At 35.7% G+C, this 12,477-nt stretch overlaps 1 protein-coding gene across 7 annotated transcripts in view; it reads left to right on the forward strand.

The window, feature by feature from the left end:
- The first annotated feature begins 84 nt into the window (after positions 1–84).
- Positions 85–12,477, forward strand: part of NR2C2 (nuclear receptor subfamily 2 group C member 2) — a 41,932-nt gene continuing 29,539 nt past the window's right edge. For 4 of the 7 annotated variants that reach the window (XM_026857847.1, XM_026857849.1, XM_026857851.1 and 1 more), the window contains exons 1-3: positions 86–310; positions 2,256–2,339; positions 11,669–11,779. In XM_026857847.1, the coding sequence (XP_026713648.1) occupies positions 2,280–2,339; positions 11,669–11,779 (171 nt within the window). In that variant the 5' untranslated portion in view covers positions 86–310; positions 2,256–2,279. Of the gene's footprint in view, positions 311–2,255; positions 2,340–3,561; positions 3,662–11,668; positions 11,780–12,477 lie in introns of all 7 variants that reach the window. The other 3 variants (XM_026857853.1, XM_026857854.1, XM_026857850.1) reach the window with 2 other exon arrangements.

The raw sequence follows: 12,477 nt of genomic DNA on the forward strand, positions 1-12,477 counted from the left end.
CCGCTGGCCGGGCCCTGAGCCCCGCGCCCTGTCAGGTCGGCTGGTGCGCGGATTCCTGCCGGTTCCCACCGCGGCGACAGCGCAGCGGAGGTTCCCGGCAGAGCTGAGCCTGCGAGCCCCGCCTTTCCTGTCTCCCTCTCCAGGCTCCCGCTGAGGAGAAGCGTGCGGCCTGCTGCCCGCCGCGCTGAGGCACGCGCGCCATGTGAAGAACCCCCTTCCCCTAAGACAAAGGAACAAATTCCAATAAGCTTCATTTGGGCCTTTTGCCATGTCATCCCAGTAGGGCCATACCTGTAGAATATACCAAATGGTGTGTATGACTTTATGCTGAGATTTCACTGCAATTTAGGAAGAGATTAATGATTTTATGCCATATTTTGGACAGCAGTGCGTCTGTATGTATGGAGTTGGCTACCACCCTAGTACATTGAAGATATTTTCTGGTGCTCATGGTGTCTCCTTGCAGTTTTCAAGTTTCCCCTATTTTGTTGGTTTGGTGGTGGGGTTTGTGGGGTTTTTGTTGTGTGGGGTTTTTTCTTTATGAACTCTTCTGCTCAGCATTTTCCTTAGGAAGCTGATTGCCTTGTGTCATGATCTGGGAGCCAACATCATTAACAGGCTTGCTTGGCATGGCTCTGTATGGTCTCTGGGCTTTCAATTGGATTTGATCAAATAGCGTCAGCTTATTGCTGTTTTGGGAAGGTTGAAAGTAGAAAAAATGTTGGTGGATAACAACACCAACAGCAAATCTGTCAGAGCCTTATCGCAGCAAAGACCTCATTGGGTCTTAGAAAGGTATTCTTCTGAACAAAATGTCTTCAGGACTTCCTTCGCCTTAAAGCACTGAAAAAACAGCATGTTAGGAGCATATGATTATCTTACTTGCTGAACACTGAAAAGCAGTTACTGAACAACTGGGAAGTCATCCACAAGCTGCAATATTAAATAGGTCTGGTGGAAATGGTTTATAAGCTTACTGTGCAAGTTGAACACTTGAATAAAAATAACAAACTGTATGAGAAGCTGGCATAAATATGATTTCCACAGGGAATGTCTCAACTTTGATTATGCATTGTTACGAATACTCTTCCATTGACAAAATAATCTTCACATTTAATTTACCGCAGTGTGGTTTAATCTTTCTAACGATGAATTTTGACATTTTCATCGTTAGCGTTGTAGAAGTTGCGTTTTAACGGGGGAATGAGGCTAGAGACATGCATGCATTTTTCTGTTACGTGTTTAACTATTGTTCATGGTATTTTTTTTATGTTAAATGATTGTTTTGCAAGTACGAACAGAAGGTTTTTGGTAAAACATCAGATGGGCAGTATTCAGGAACGCCTTTTCATTACCTACACTTGGGTCAGAATCTGAACTCTGCCTCTAATAAGAAAGTCACAATTAAAAACTGAATGCATGAATTTGAAATCTTAATTAAATTTACCCTTGGAGAAGCACAAACCTTATAATGATCACTTAAAATATATTGGAAGTGTTTTTTTCTTGTTTCTTCCTTTTTCTGTTCACTTAATCTTTTTTCTTTTTAAACCCTGAAGAGCATAAAGTTGAAGGTACAGACACAGCAGGATGAAACAATTCTGCAGTATTTTCTCCTCAGAGTGACAATACTATCACATTATAATTAAGAAATAGTTTAGATAATAGAAAATACATTTTGGACGTGACAGTTTATTTCTCTTATTGTGCAAGATTACCGTAAGAGTATGGATGAACATGGCAGTTTGATGGAACGACTTAATAAAAATTTGCTCAAAACAGCATTCTGTGATTGCTGTTTCCTTGTTCAACACATAATGTAACAGCAGTTTAAGCTTTCTCTTCCCTTGAGGTGAGGAAAGTGCCTTAGAGATCTGTGAATTCCACAGACAGCATCAGTAATTGACACTCAAATTAGTCCTTTCTAATTTGTGAAATTAACATCTCTTTTTTGCAGCATAAATAATAGGGTAAAAATAGTATATTAGAGGCTTTATAAAGTAAAATAACTATGTGCCTCAGCTTTTTGAACAGTATGGCTTCAGTATGCATGTGTATATGTACCTGTATGCGTGTGTGTATACATATATGTGCGCATGCGCACACACACACGCATCCATGGTATATTTTCTTATTTGTCACATATGCCAAACAGTATTGTAAATTATCAAAAAGTCATATCAGAGATTTCTTTAATAAGAAGAAAAAACGTAACTTTTGTGCCTGATGGAAGTTGCTGGCATCTTTTCAAACAGGTTCTCTAATGATCTTGTTTCACCATGACAACCAATATGGAGGTGCTGGCTCAGCAGGTAGTGGAGACTCAGCAGGTGGCTGAGGTGAGTGACAGATGATATCACAACAGTTGGTATATGAGCTTTTGAAATGAAAAACATATTAGGGAGTCCTTGCTGTTTACAATTAGGCATAAATGGAACAGAAAATTTTTATAGAATAGTATTGCTTTACACTTGGGGACAAACAAGGAATCAGTGCAACCTGTACGTGGTTTGTTCAGCATGAACTGTAGAGAAATTTGGCTGTATTATGGATTGTTTAAAAAATTAATCCAACAATTTCTGATCATATGATTATTAGCTTGGCCATTTTGGACATGAAAGGTTTCTGCTCATCTCTTGAGTTGTCAACTGAATCCAGAACAGGGTTTGAAGTTACCTGTTTACTTACGCACTATACTGAATTTACAGTAGGGTGACTAATTGAAATCAGTCTTTATATTTTCTGCCAACATGTATGATACAAAGAGCACAAAATCTATTTAAGGTGTTATTAAGTGATGTCTTGTCTTCATGTGTTTTCGCTGAAGCATGAATGCTCAGCTAAAATGTCTAAATCAACTCATAAACATTGAAACTGCATTTGATCATGGCCATAGAAAAGAACCTATTTATCTCCCTCAGTATGCAAACTTCAGTCAAAAAATAAACTAGAATTTGTCTGTTTAAAATTATTTGGTTTAATGTCCTTTAAATTTACTATGATTTATTGTATGATTACATAATTAAGGGATTTCATGAATAATGAAGGGCAAGTAGGCTAAGAGACCTCTGTAGACAAGGCCACTTTTCAGACATTAGTTCGGGTATGGGTTTTGCCCTATTGAACTAAAGTTAAACCTGGGTATTAAAAATTCTTTTAGTTAAAGAAGAAGCTCTATATATGAGGAAAATACGTGTGTCGTGTTTTCAGAAATGGATTTGAGAATTCCTACTTAGAGCAACATTTTTCTAAAAAAAATTTGGTTCTTTTTAAATAGTGTGGAAAATGGCCTGTTGAGTATCTTGGAAATAACATCTAAGGAGTAGTTTTAAAAAATTCTAAAATTTCCCACTGAAAACTGACAAGTGAATCTGCACTCTAGTTTGCTGTACCAGGTACCAATTTGGTGAGCTGCATTTTTTAAAAACACTTCCAAACAAATTGGAAATAAAAACCTGTAACAGAAATACTGCCAAACCTTATACTATTTTCATAGAACTTGAGTGCTATAATCACATCTAAGGCACATAAAATATGTGACATTTGTAATTCCTCGTGCAGGAAATGCACCGTGGTAACATAGTGTGATGGTTGTATCTTGCCACTGGAGAGATCGCTCCATCTCAAGAGTGTATGAAGCTCTGTGATTTCTTCCTGGCCGGTGGGTAAATAGAGGGCTTCATCTCTTTATAGTATTCAACTCCTCCTTAAATTATATGCCTGTCCACTGCATAACACCATGAAAACTTTGTTCATGGAAAAACAGTTATAAGCAGCATTATCTCATTCAGAATTAATTAATGCTATGACAGTGTTAACGTTGAACCATTTCTTTATGAATGGCTGGCTGCCTGCTATTTGTGTCTTCAGTCAGATACAGTTTTTAATACAAGTAAATATGTTACTAGTTTTCTTGAAGTATGCTAAATTCTGTATTTGTACTTGCTGCTTCTTAGAGAAAATGTAGCATGAAACTTGGCACTGGCTTTAGAGGGGCTTTTTCAGAATATCATTAATCATGCACTGAATTTGAAGTTCTAAATGATGAGCAGACAAGCTGCAAATAGGGTAACTTAATGCAAATATCGGCAGGTTTAGCTATATCTGCATCATTTTTGCTATGTAATTGCCACATATGTAGTGTATGGGTTTGTTGAGGACTATGATACCAAGCACCAAATCAGACTGCCATGCAAGTAGGCCGTATGTTATTTTTCTTTCTTGAGCAATAGTTCATCAGGTTTATTTTCCGTGAAACTGTGAATGTAGCACAGAAGTTACTGAGTGCGCTCCAGTATTGCATGTATTTTTGTATTTATTCTATTTTTGGGACTTTGTAAAATTGTCTTTATAATGGTTTCACTGCTGTTGCTTGCTTCTGCTTTATAGCAGTGTTGCTTGTTGCATTTTTCCAACTGTGTGTTTCTGAACAGATTGGGTGAGAATGTTCCATTTTTAGTGTCTGCAGTTGCCTTTACTAACAGTTTGTGAGGCTGGAGAACAGAGAGCAGTTAGGGGATTCAGAGAGAATTTCAACACTTCTTCCCCATTCTGAGTAGCTTCTGAAAAGCATAAAAAATACTTTAGCCTTAATGCAAAAATAAATAACACTGCTTTTCTCAAGTATTTATTTAGTACTGGTGCTGCACAATGTATCAGTGGCCCAGCTTCAGTCCCAACACCAACTTAGATTAGATTTGTATATTGTTTCATAAGAAAGTATTTGGTTAAACTACAAATGTGTTCTTCTGTGGTGGATCTGAATTTTATCTGTCATTCTACCAAGGGCCCAAGTGGTCAGGACGGTTAATTCCAACGAGTATTACTGAAACTTTTTTAGATATATCTTACATCTGTGAAAGAAATACATTTGGCCATTTCCAGGCAATAAATAAAATTTTCCTTAAAAGCCTATTATTAATTTAATAGCTAAAGAAGTTAATTAGGAAAAATATCGATAGAAAAATAAGTCTGATTTCATCTGAGAGGTAGCATTTTTTATGGTGTAAAACTTGGTACCATATTTTTCATTGAAATTCTTTAACTGTTTTATGAGAAAAAACTTGTAAAAATCGTTTCAGTTTCTGTGTGCAGTAGAACATATATGGTCTGTGATTGCTTAACTATGCCTTACTTTAATTTCTATTTTCTTTTATATACTAATAATAACTCTGAAATTGGTTGTTGCTTAGTGAGAACTGACCGGTTTATTCAAGCAATACAATTACTTGGGCTTTTAGTGGTGTGAATATAGAAAATGTTCTTTTACTTAAGTTAGAGGAGCTTAGAGGCTTTAAAAATTCCTGCATTATGTCACCAATTGTTTATTCCTTTAATGTATTTATCAGATACTGCTTTCATAATCAATGTGGTAGTGGGGAAATAAGCTATAGAAAGTATTGAAAATTTGGTTACTAAATACAAAAATTTATTAGATATATACGTCTGCTCATACAAACACCCCTACACACATAGGTATGTGTGTACACTGGGCAAGTCAGTTTAGTAAATCAGTATGTGACTTGGCTATGTAGCTATGAAGAAACCATATTTGTTTCAGAGGACATATAAAAAATAATGGAATGTCTAGAGCTTAGCTTCAAACTATCAATTTTATATACATACACAGATTTTATATATACTTATATATTGGAAATTTAATATAATATTGCAATTAAAATGTATAATCAAAGTGAACTACTGAAAAATTACAGAACAAAATCAGAATACATAAATCAATATACATTTTATATATGTACATTTTAATTTGGCTAGTTTGTCTTTTGATTCAGGAAACAAGCAACTTTTAGTCTTTTTTTTTTCTATGTGTTTTGATATCACGTCTACTTAAGTGTTAGAAGGGTTCTGCCTTCTCTTTGCCATAGAGATATTCCAAACTTCGGAGTTGGGAAGTCTACTTCAGAACACAGGGTTATGTAGTGATAAAGCATTATTATGTTCAGGATTTGGATTTTGTTCCAGGAAAGACAGCTGCTCATAAAGTATCGTAAACAACTTTACTGAATGAATTGGACAAATAAAAGCCTAGAGTGACAGGGCTAAGTGTGGTGTCAAATAAGCACAAGGAAAATCCAACTAAAATTTCATTGGGTTTTCTCACGTGTCAGTTTCCCTCCAGTAGATCACAGTTGACCTAACATTTACGTTGTACCCATGCTGTAAATACAGTCCTGTAGTTACAATCGTTATTCATAGAAATTATTTTTAGAGAGTTGTACAACGGATAATTGTTATTTTTCTATCAAGTAAAGTAATTTCAATACTGAGCACATTTCTGTGCTAGGATGGGGAGTCCTTGAAGTTAAAAGAAAATACCAGTGCTACTTAAAGTTGCCTAGGTCATGCATTTGTGGCATAAGGCCTTGTAGTGGAGGCATTGTTTACTGATGTAAAACTTGCCAAGCATGTGGTAATTTTTCACAAAACTTCACATACCATAACTTTAACAAATTTCACTTTCTATGAATTTTAAAATATTTTCTGTTTTCACCCATTTGTCAGCCATCACTGCAGCCTCATATGAATGTTTTGTTAAGGAGTTTAATTGATCACATGTGTGTTGTGAACTTCCTGTAAGAATTCTTAAGTGTATTAAGACTGATTATGCTACTTCATATTTGAGGGCCCTGGACTAGTTTAGAAAGGCCTATGTTCCTTTAAATACATTAGCTTGATGAACTTTAAGGCTAAAGATGCTCCACAGGGAGTGTGGTGGATTTTCCTTTTAATTTTGCTGATTTGAAAATAATTCAAGATACAGGCAAACTCTTTCCTTGTATTTCTTTTTGCTGTTTTACAGTTCACAGAGAGTGAGCAGGTTGAGGGGCTTTAGCAGAGAACAGGGGGAGAGGAAAGCTTGATAACCTGGGACTATCTTCCCCAGGTGAAATTAATCTTACTGTTAGACAAACTCCTTCAGCAGCTGGCAAAACAGCAGGAACATGTCGATTCTGCTTCCTTGGTTACAGGGAGTGATAGTGCACTTGACCTTCAGAGGAGCAGGGTCACAGAGAGGGCATTTTAAAACAATGCTGGCTGCTTTCTGTGATTGGAATCTTCAGTAATGGAGACGGGATGAAAATATCTCTGATCTGACTGAAAGTGACCTCGACATTTCTCTCGGATTGTTTTGCCCTCAGAGGTTTGCTGAGGAAAAATGTAAATAAGACTGCAGGAGGAATTTGACACTGTAAGTACTAGAGTCTGTGCAGTGTACAGCTAGGGAGCTCTAGGAAGGAAACCATACTAAGTGTATTAAAGAACATTATTTTTCCCCTGTCTCTTAAAATGAGTGTATTTGATGTGTTTTTTGTAGGGACATAAGAGGGGGTTGAGCTCTTTTACATATTACATTTTCTGACTATGTCTGAGCCACAGCGTTAGGGGTTACTTTTAGAGAATTGTTGATTAAGCCTCCGTAAAACGTGGTGCGCTGAAGTTTTCTATGATACATGGCCTACTTTGTTTCTTTCCTCATCTATTGAAGAGGTTATAATTTGAGACTCCTTCCAGTTTTAAAGAAATTAAAGTGTATTTAATTTAAAAAAATATATTAGAATTACAGAAATGTACCATTATTGACTTTGGAGGACTAGGTTTTAGCATGTGCAGCTTCCAAAACAGTTGCTTTAAAGATGATATGGGTTTCATGGTGTCATGTTTCTTCTGAACAACAGATCAAAATAGTCAATGTTATGTTTAATCCTGTAAGTGAACCTAATATAATGCTAAACTGTATAATCTTCCTGATATGAGTACTTACGAGCCATTTGTTTCCAGAATGCTTTGATTCAATTTATTTGGGAGTGTAATTAATGATAACTTAATTTTTCCTATAGTATTTCTATAAGCTGTCTGAAGTAAACCTTTTAAATCTCTGATAGAACTTTGAGTGTTGCATACTTTTGGACTACTAATTTTTTTTTTTTTTTTTTAATATTTTTACTTAAGAAGTCAAACTTGGTGCAATTCATTGGGTAGGACCATAATAAATCATCACATATTTATGTGTCCTGATCCTTTGTAGATGTGTGACAACGCCCAAGGTAGAAACTTAATTTTCTGTCATTTTGTTTTGACAGCTTTTTTGCTCCTCAGTCTTTGTAAATATGTTCACTTTTTGCATTTGATTTATTTACCATGGTTGTTCTGTTGTGAACCAATGGCATGTGTATTCAGTCTGGAAAATAAAGTGAGATTTTTAGTAGCAGTCAGAAATGTAAACCTGTTCTTGTTCCCCTGAGTATTAAGTAGGCAAGCCTAAAATAAGGTGAAGTTTTGCATTTCAGAGTCCTACACCATCCTGAGTCTGTATGCATGTTAATAAGGTATAAAAATAAATTCTATGTGCATAGTGAAGCATTTATTGGTATTAGACCAGTTATTCTTCATTGGTACACCATATCTTCTCAGCCAAGAGAAAACTAAAATAGTGCCTGATTTCAGTTTAATAAATACATGTTCTTGAATATTCAGACATGAAAATGACATATCAGCATGTAATGGCCGCAGGTCTCAAACTTACCTAACGTTACAGAGGACTTGCTGTTAGACTTAAGATATCCAACTAGTCGTCAGTGAGGATGAGAAATAACTCGTGCTAAAGGAGACTGGAGTTGATCAGTCAAAATACTCTTTGTGTGAGGATGTGGTCCATTCTGTAAAAACTGAGGAGTGTTCTAAAGCATAAAGCACTAGTTTTCATATTGACATAGTACCTGGAACCACTGTTGTACACTAGGACCCCTTCACAGCAGGTACTTTACAAATCCAGAAAAAAGAAACGGTTGTTTAGTTCCCAAATACTTCAAGAAGAATTTTAGTGCAACTACCATATATATACTGGCATTCTTTTTATAAGCTGCTATAAATCCTTGAACAACATGGAAAAATAGTTCTATTTATTTTCAAGTTGCCTGCAGTGCATTGTGGTGTAACATTCAAAAGTGCTTCAAAAAAAGGCTAAGGATTTTATAATTGAAGGTGAAAGAATTGGAAAACAGTTTTAGAACATCTTCTTGTTCTAATTTAGACCTTTCAAAGGATGCATAGCTTAGATAATAATTTGGCATGGAAGATAAGGAGATCATTGTTCAAATGTGTCCTCTAAGAGTCTTGGTTTTGAAAGTCTTGGGTTTTTTCTCATCTTGTTTTCCGCTGCTGGATCCCTTGTATCCTCCAATAATTAGAAGATTCTACTATTCCTACATCTCTCCTGTACATTTTCCTCATTTATCATGCAACTTTTGTGACCTGTGTATGAAAGATAATTAGAGATGGTATATCCGATTTAGGTTTTACTTTTACAGTACGGGGGACTGCTTATGGTACAGTAGGAGAGTAGCACACTATGGCTTCATGAAGTGCTGTGGATTTTAACACCTTTGCTTCTCCAAAGAGACTGAAATAATTTTTCCTTGCTATCAAAACTGGTTTTTCTTTCTTTACATCACAGATGAACTTTTTAGTATATTAAACAAGAAAACTTTAAAAATCAAGATTTTTCCATTCAATCTTATATAATTACTAAATGGACACTACCGTGTTGTCCAGCTGTATAGGTTTTCATAAGTAAATCATTCCACGATTGTTTAAAAGAGGATTTAATAAAAACAACTTGTGAGCTTCTTGGGTTTGGCCATGTCACTGCAGATATTAAACACTAATTTGATACTCTCAAATTGCCATATAGAGTGCAGTTATTGTAATCAGTCATACTCTAAACACAGTCCTATAGATTCTTCAATATAAATGTGCATTTAGGAGGTATCTGTGAAAAATCAAATAATTGTTTACAAACAAAAGTATTGTAAATGATATAATTTACAATATAAAATTATTTTAAATTATGAAATTGTAAAATAAGTTTTACAATGTAAGTATTTAGCATTAGGCAGACTTACATAAAAGTCTAGGCTGCAAAGTCACTGACAGAACATTTTTAAAAAAAACAGAGTTTTGGCCTAGATGCGTTGTTTTCAAATAAGTAGTTAAGGGTTAAACTGAGTGTAGAAGAAATCAGTAGTGCCATATTCTGTTCATTCTTTATAGAGTACATCACTGCAGTATTTTATTCCAGTTGAAATGGAATGTCTGTGTAAATTTATATCGTATTGTTAGAATTTACAATGCTTGTTATTCGGGTATGCTGCATTTGTAAAATTTGCTGCTAGCAGTCTAGCAGTCTTTTAAATATTATTGTGGTTTTCCATTATTTTATATAGTAACTTTCAATAAAGAGTGTGACAGAAAAAGTATCGGTGTTGTGCTGTTGACTGCAGACAGTAATGTCACCTCTGGAGTTGCTGTAATCTTGTGTGCGCTAACTGTTCAAGTATTTTGGCAACTTTTTTGAAAATACTGGTGAACAAATGCAGTGTATGGCTTTAGAACCAAATTATCTCCTTTTGTTTTGAATTTTCTCACAAAACATTGAGCCATGTGACAGACTAGTAACTTGTAAAATGCACAAAGAAAGCAGAGCTTTTGTAATGAATACAGCACAAATAAGCCTATGTAATTTTCTTCTAAATTGCTATATTAGAAGTAGCAGAATGATTCAGCTTTCCCTCTCCTCTGTTGCAAGGGATGTTTTTCAAACTCTTTGTAGGTATTCAGAACTAGATTTGCATTATAGTTTGGTGCTCTAGAAAGATAGGGAATAAAACAACAGTAATACTCAGTTGTAGTGCCAAATTTAATCTCTGTCATGCCAGCAAAATCCTCACTAGAATAGCAAGACTTAACCAAATACACCTGAATACATGCTGAATATATTGGTGATGTGTTGGGCATGGATTGCAGAAAGAATCTGCACCACTTCGAAGCAGAAAAAGAGAAATTGGGGGACAATAAAAAAGGGGGAAAGATATGAGCACACTGAATAACTGAAATTCTAATTTATTCTACTGTCTAAAACGCAGATATCCAGATAACCAGCCATCTTTTAACTTTTCACTTTAAAAATACTTATTGGACAGTTAAAATTGTTGTTCTATTAGGAAAAAACAGCAATTTCATTTTTTAAGTGAGCTGCATAGACACCACACTTTCAGAAGGCTTCATAGATAAAATAAGGTCACAGATATAAAAATTAAAGTCCAGTTTGGTCAGATAGGAGTTCTGTATTCCATATATCTCTTCTCCCTTCTGTGTTCCAGGACATTTTTATTTAGGGGCCTAGAGAAAGCTTTTATAAGTCAGGGCTGCCTGAAAATTAAAAAGTAGTTCATAAAATACTTTATTAAATGGTGAAATATTTAACATACATTATTGTATATACGTTGTATTTTGTTCTACAGAAGCCAAAAATGAAGCAAATATATAGTGAAAAGTTGAAAAAAGTATTTCTGCACTTCTGTAAACTGAAGGATCACATAGTAAATATCCAGTGATTTATTTGGGGGGAGTAGTTGTGGGGTTGGTGTGGTTTTCTGGTTTTGATCGTCTATCAGATTCATTCTGTTCCCCCCAAAAAGCCAACATTCTGATAATTTAATGAAAACAAATCCAAGTTGGTTTAATGACTGTAACCTTTCCAATTAATTTAGATTCCATGCTACAGGACCATCTGATCTTTAATAAATATATGTATTTTTAAGTGTTCAGTACTGTAACAGTATATGAAAATTCTGTATGTTATTTACAGGTGCAGACTGTTCAGACTTCACTATCTGAATCTCCAGTGATGACCAGCCCTTCCCAACGTATCCAGATAATTTCCACAGACTCCTCTGTAGCTTCACCACAACGCATTCAGGTAAAAATCCATTTATTAAGTAGCTAACTATTAATTATTTTTTTTCTCCTTCTCCCACTTAGGTTTATAAAAAAGTATACCAAAGTGTATGGAGGACTTCCTTAAATTATGTGAGAACAGATAATTTTTAGTGCAAACTAAAACTCTACTGCCTCTGCATGTATTTAGTGACTAGTTGGCTGTAAATAATTTTTGTATTGATGATGTAGTCAGTGAGGAATATTTGCAGAGGTTAAACTTAGCCTACGTTTACAAATCTGCTGAGCTCTAGCCATAGCAAATGTCAGACATTGTCAACAGAACACCTAAGATAATCTCCAAGGGCATTCTTCTCTCTCCCTCTCTCACGTTTAGGAGCCAGTGGGAGAGGAGCCTGTGTAGGATAGTGTTAGCCTCTGGGAGTGCTGCACAGTGGGTCGGTTACTGATAGATAATCTAAAGATACCACTAAGGAATCAGGAAGTGTGTGGTGACAAATGCTATAAGAATTGTTAAGTGTTAATGTTACTGGAGTGTTCGGTATTGCAACACTGAGCTGTTGCCCTCCTTGGCCTTGTTCTGGGCCCGTACAATACTCCCTTGTATTTCTTGCCAGAGGTGGTGCTGGAGAAGAGGAGCTTGTGCCCCAGGGCATTTGGAACAGTCCTGGCCATGCAGCCTTCATCACAGGATGGATCTTCTTGGGATAGGTCTTGATC

Source organism: Athene cunicularia (genome assembly GCF_003259725.1).
Source record: "Athene cunicularia isolate RWA chromosome 12 unlocalized genomic scaffold, athCun1 chr12_part1, whole genome shotgun sequence".
Lineage (NCBI taxonomy): Eukaryota > Metazoa > Chordata > Aves > Strigiformes > Strigidae > Athene > Athene cunicularia.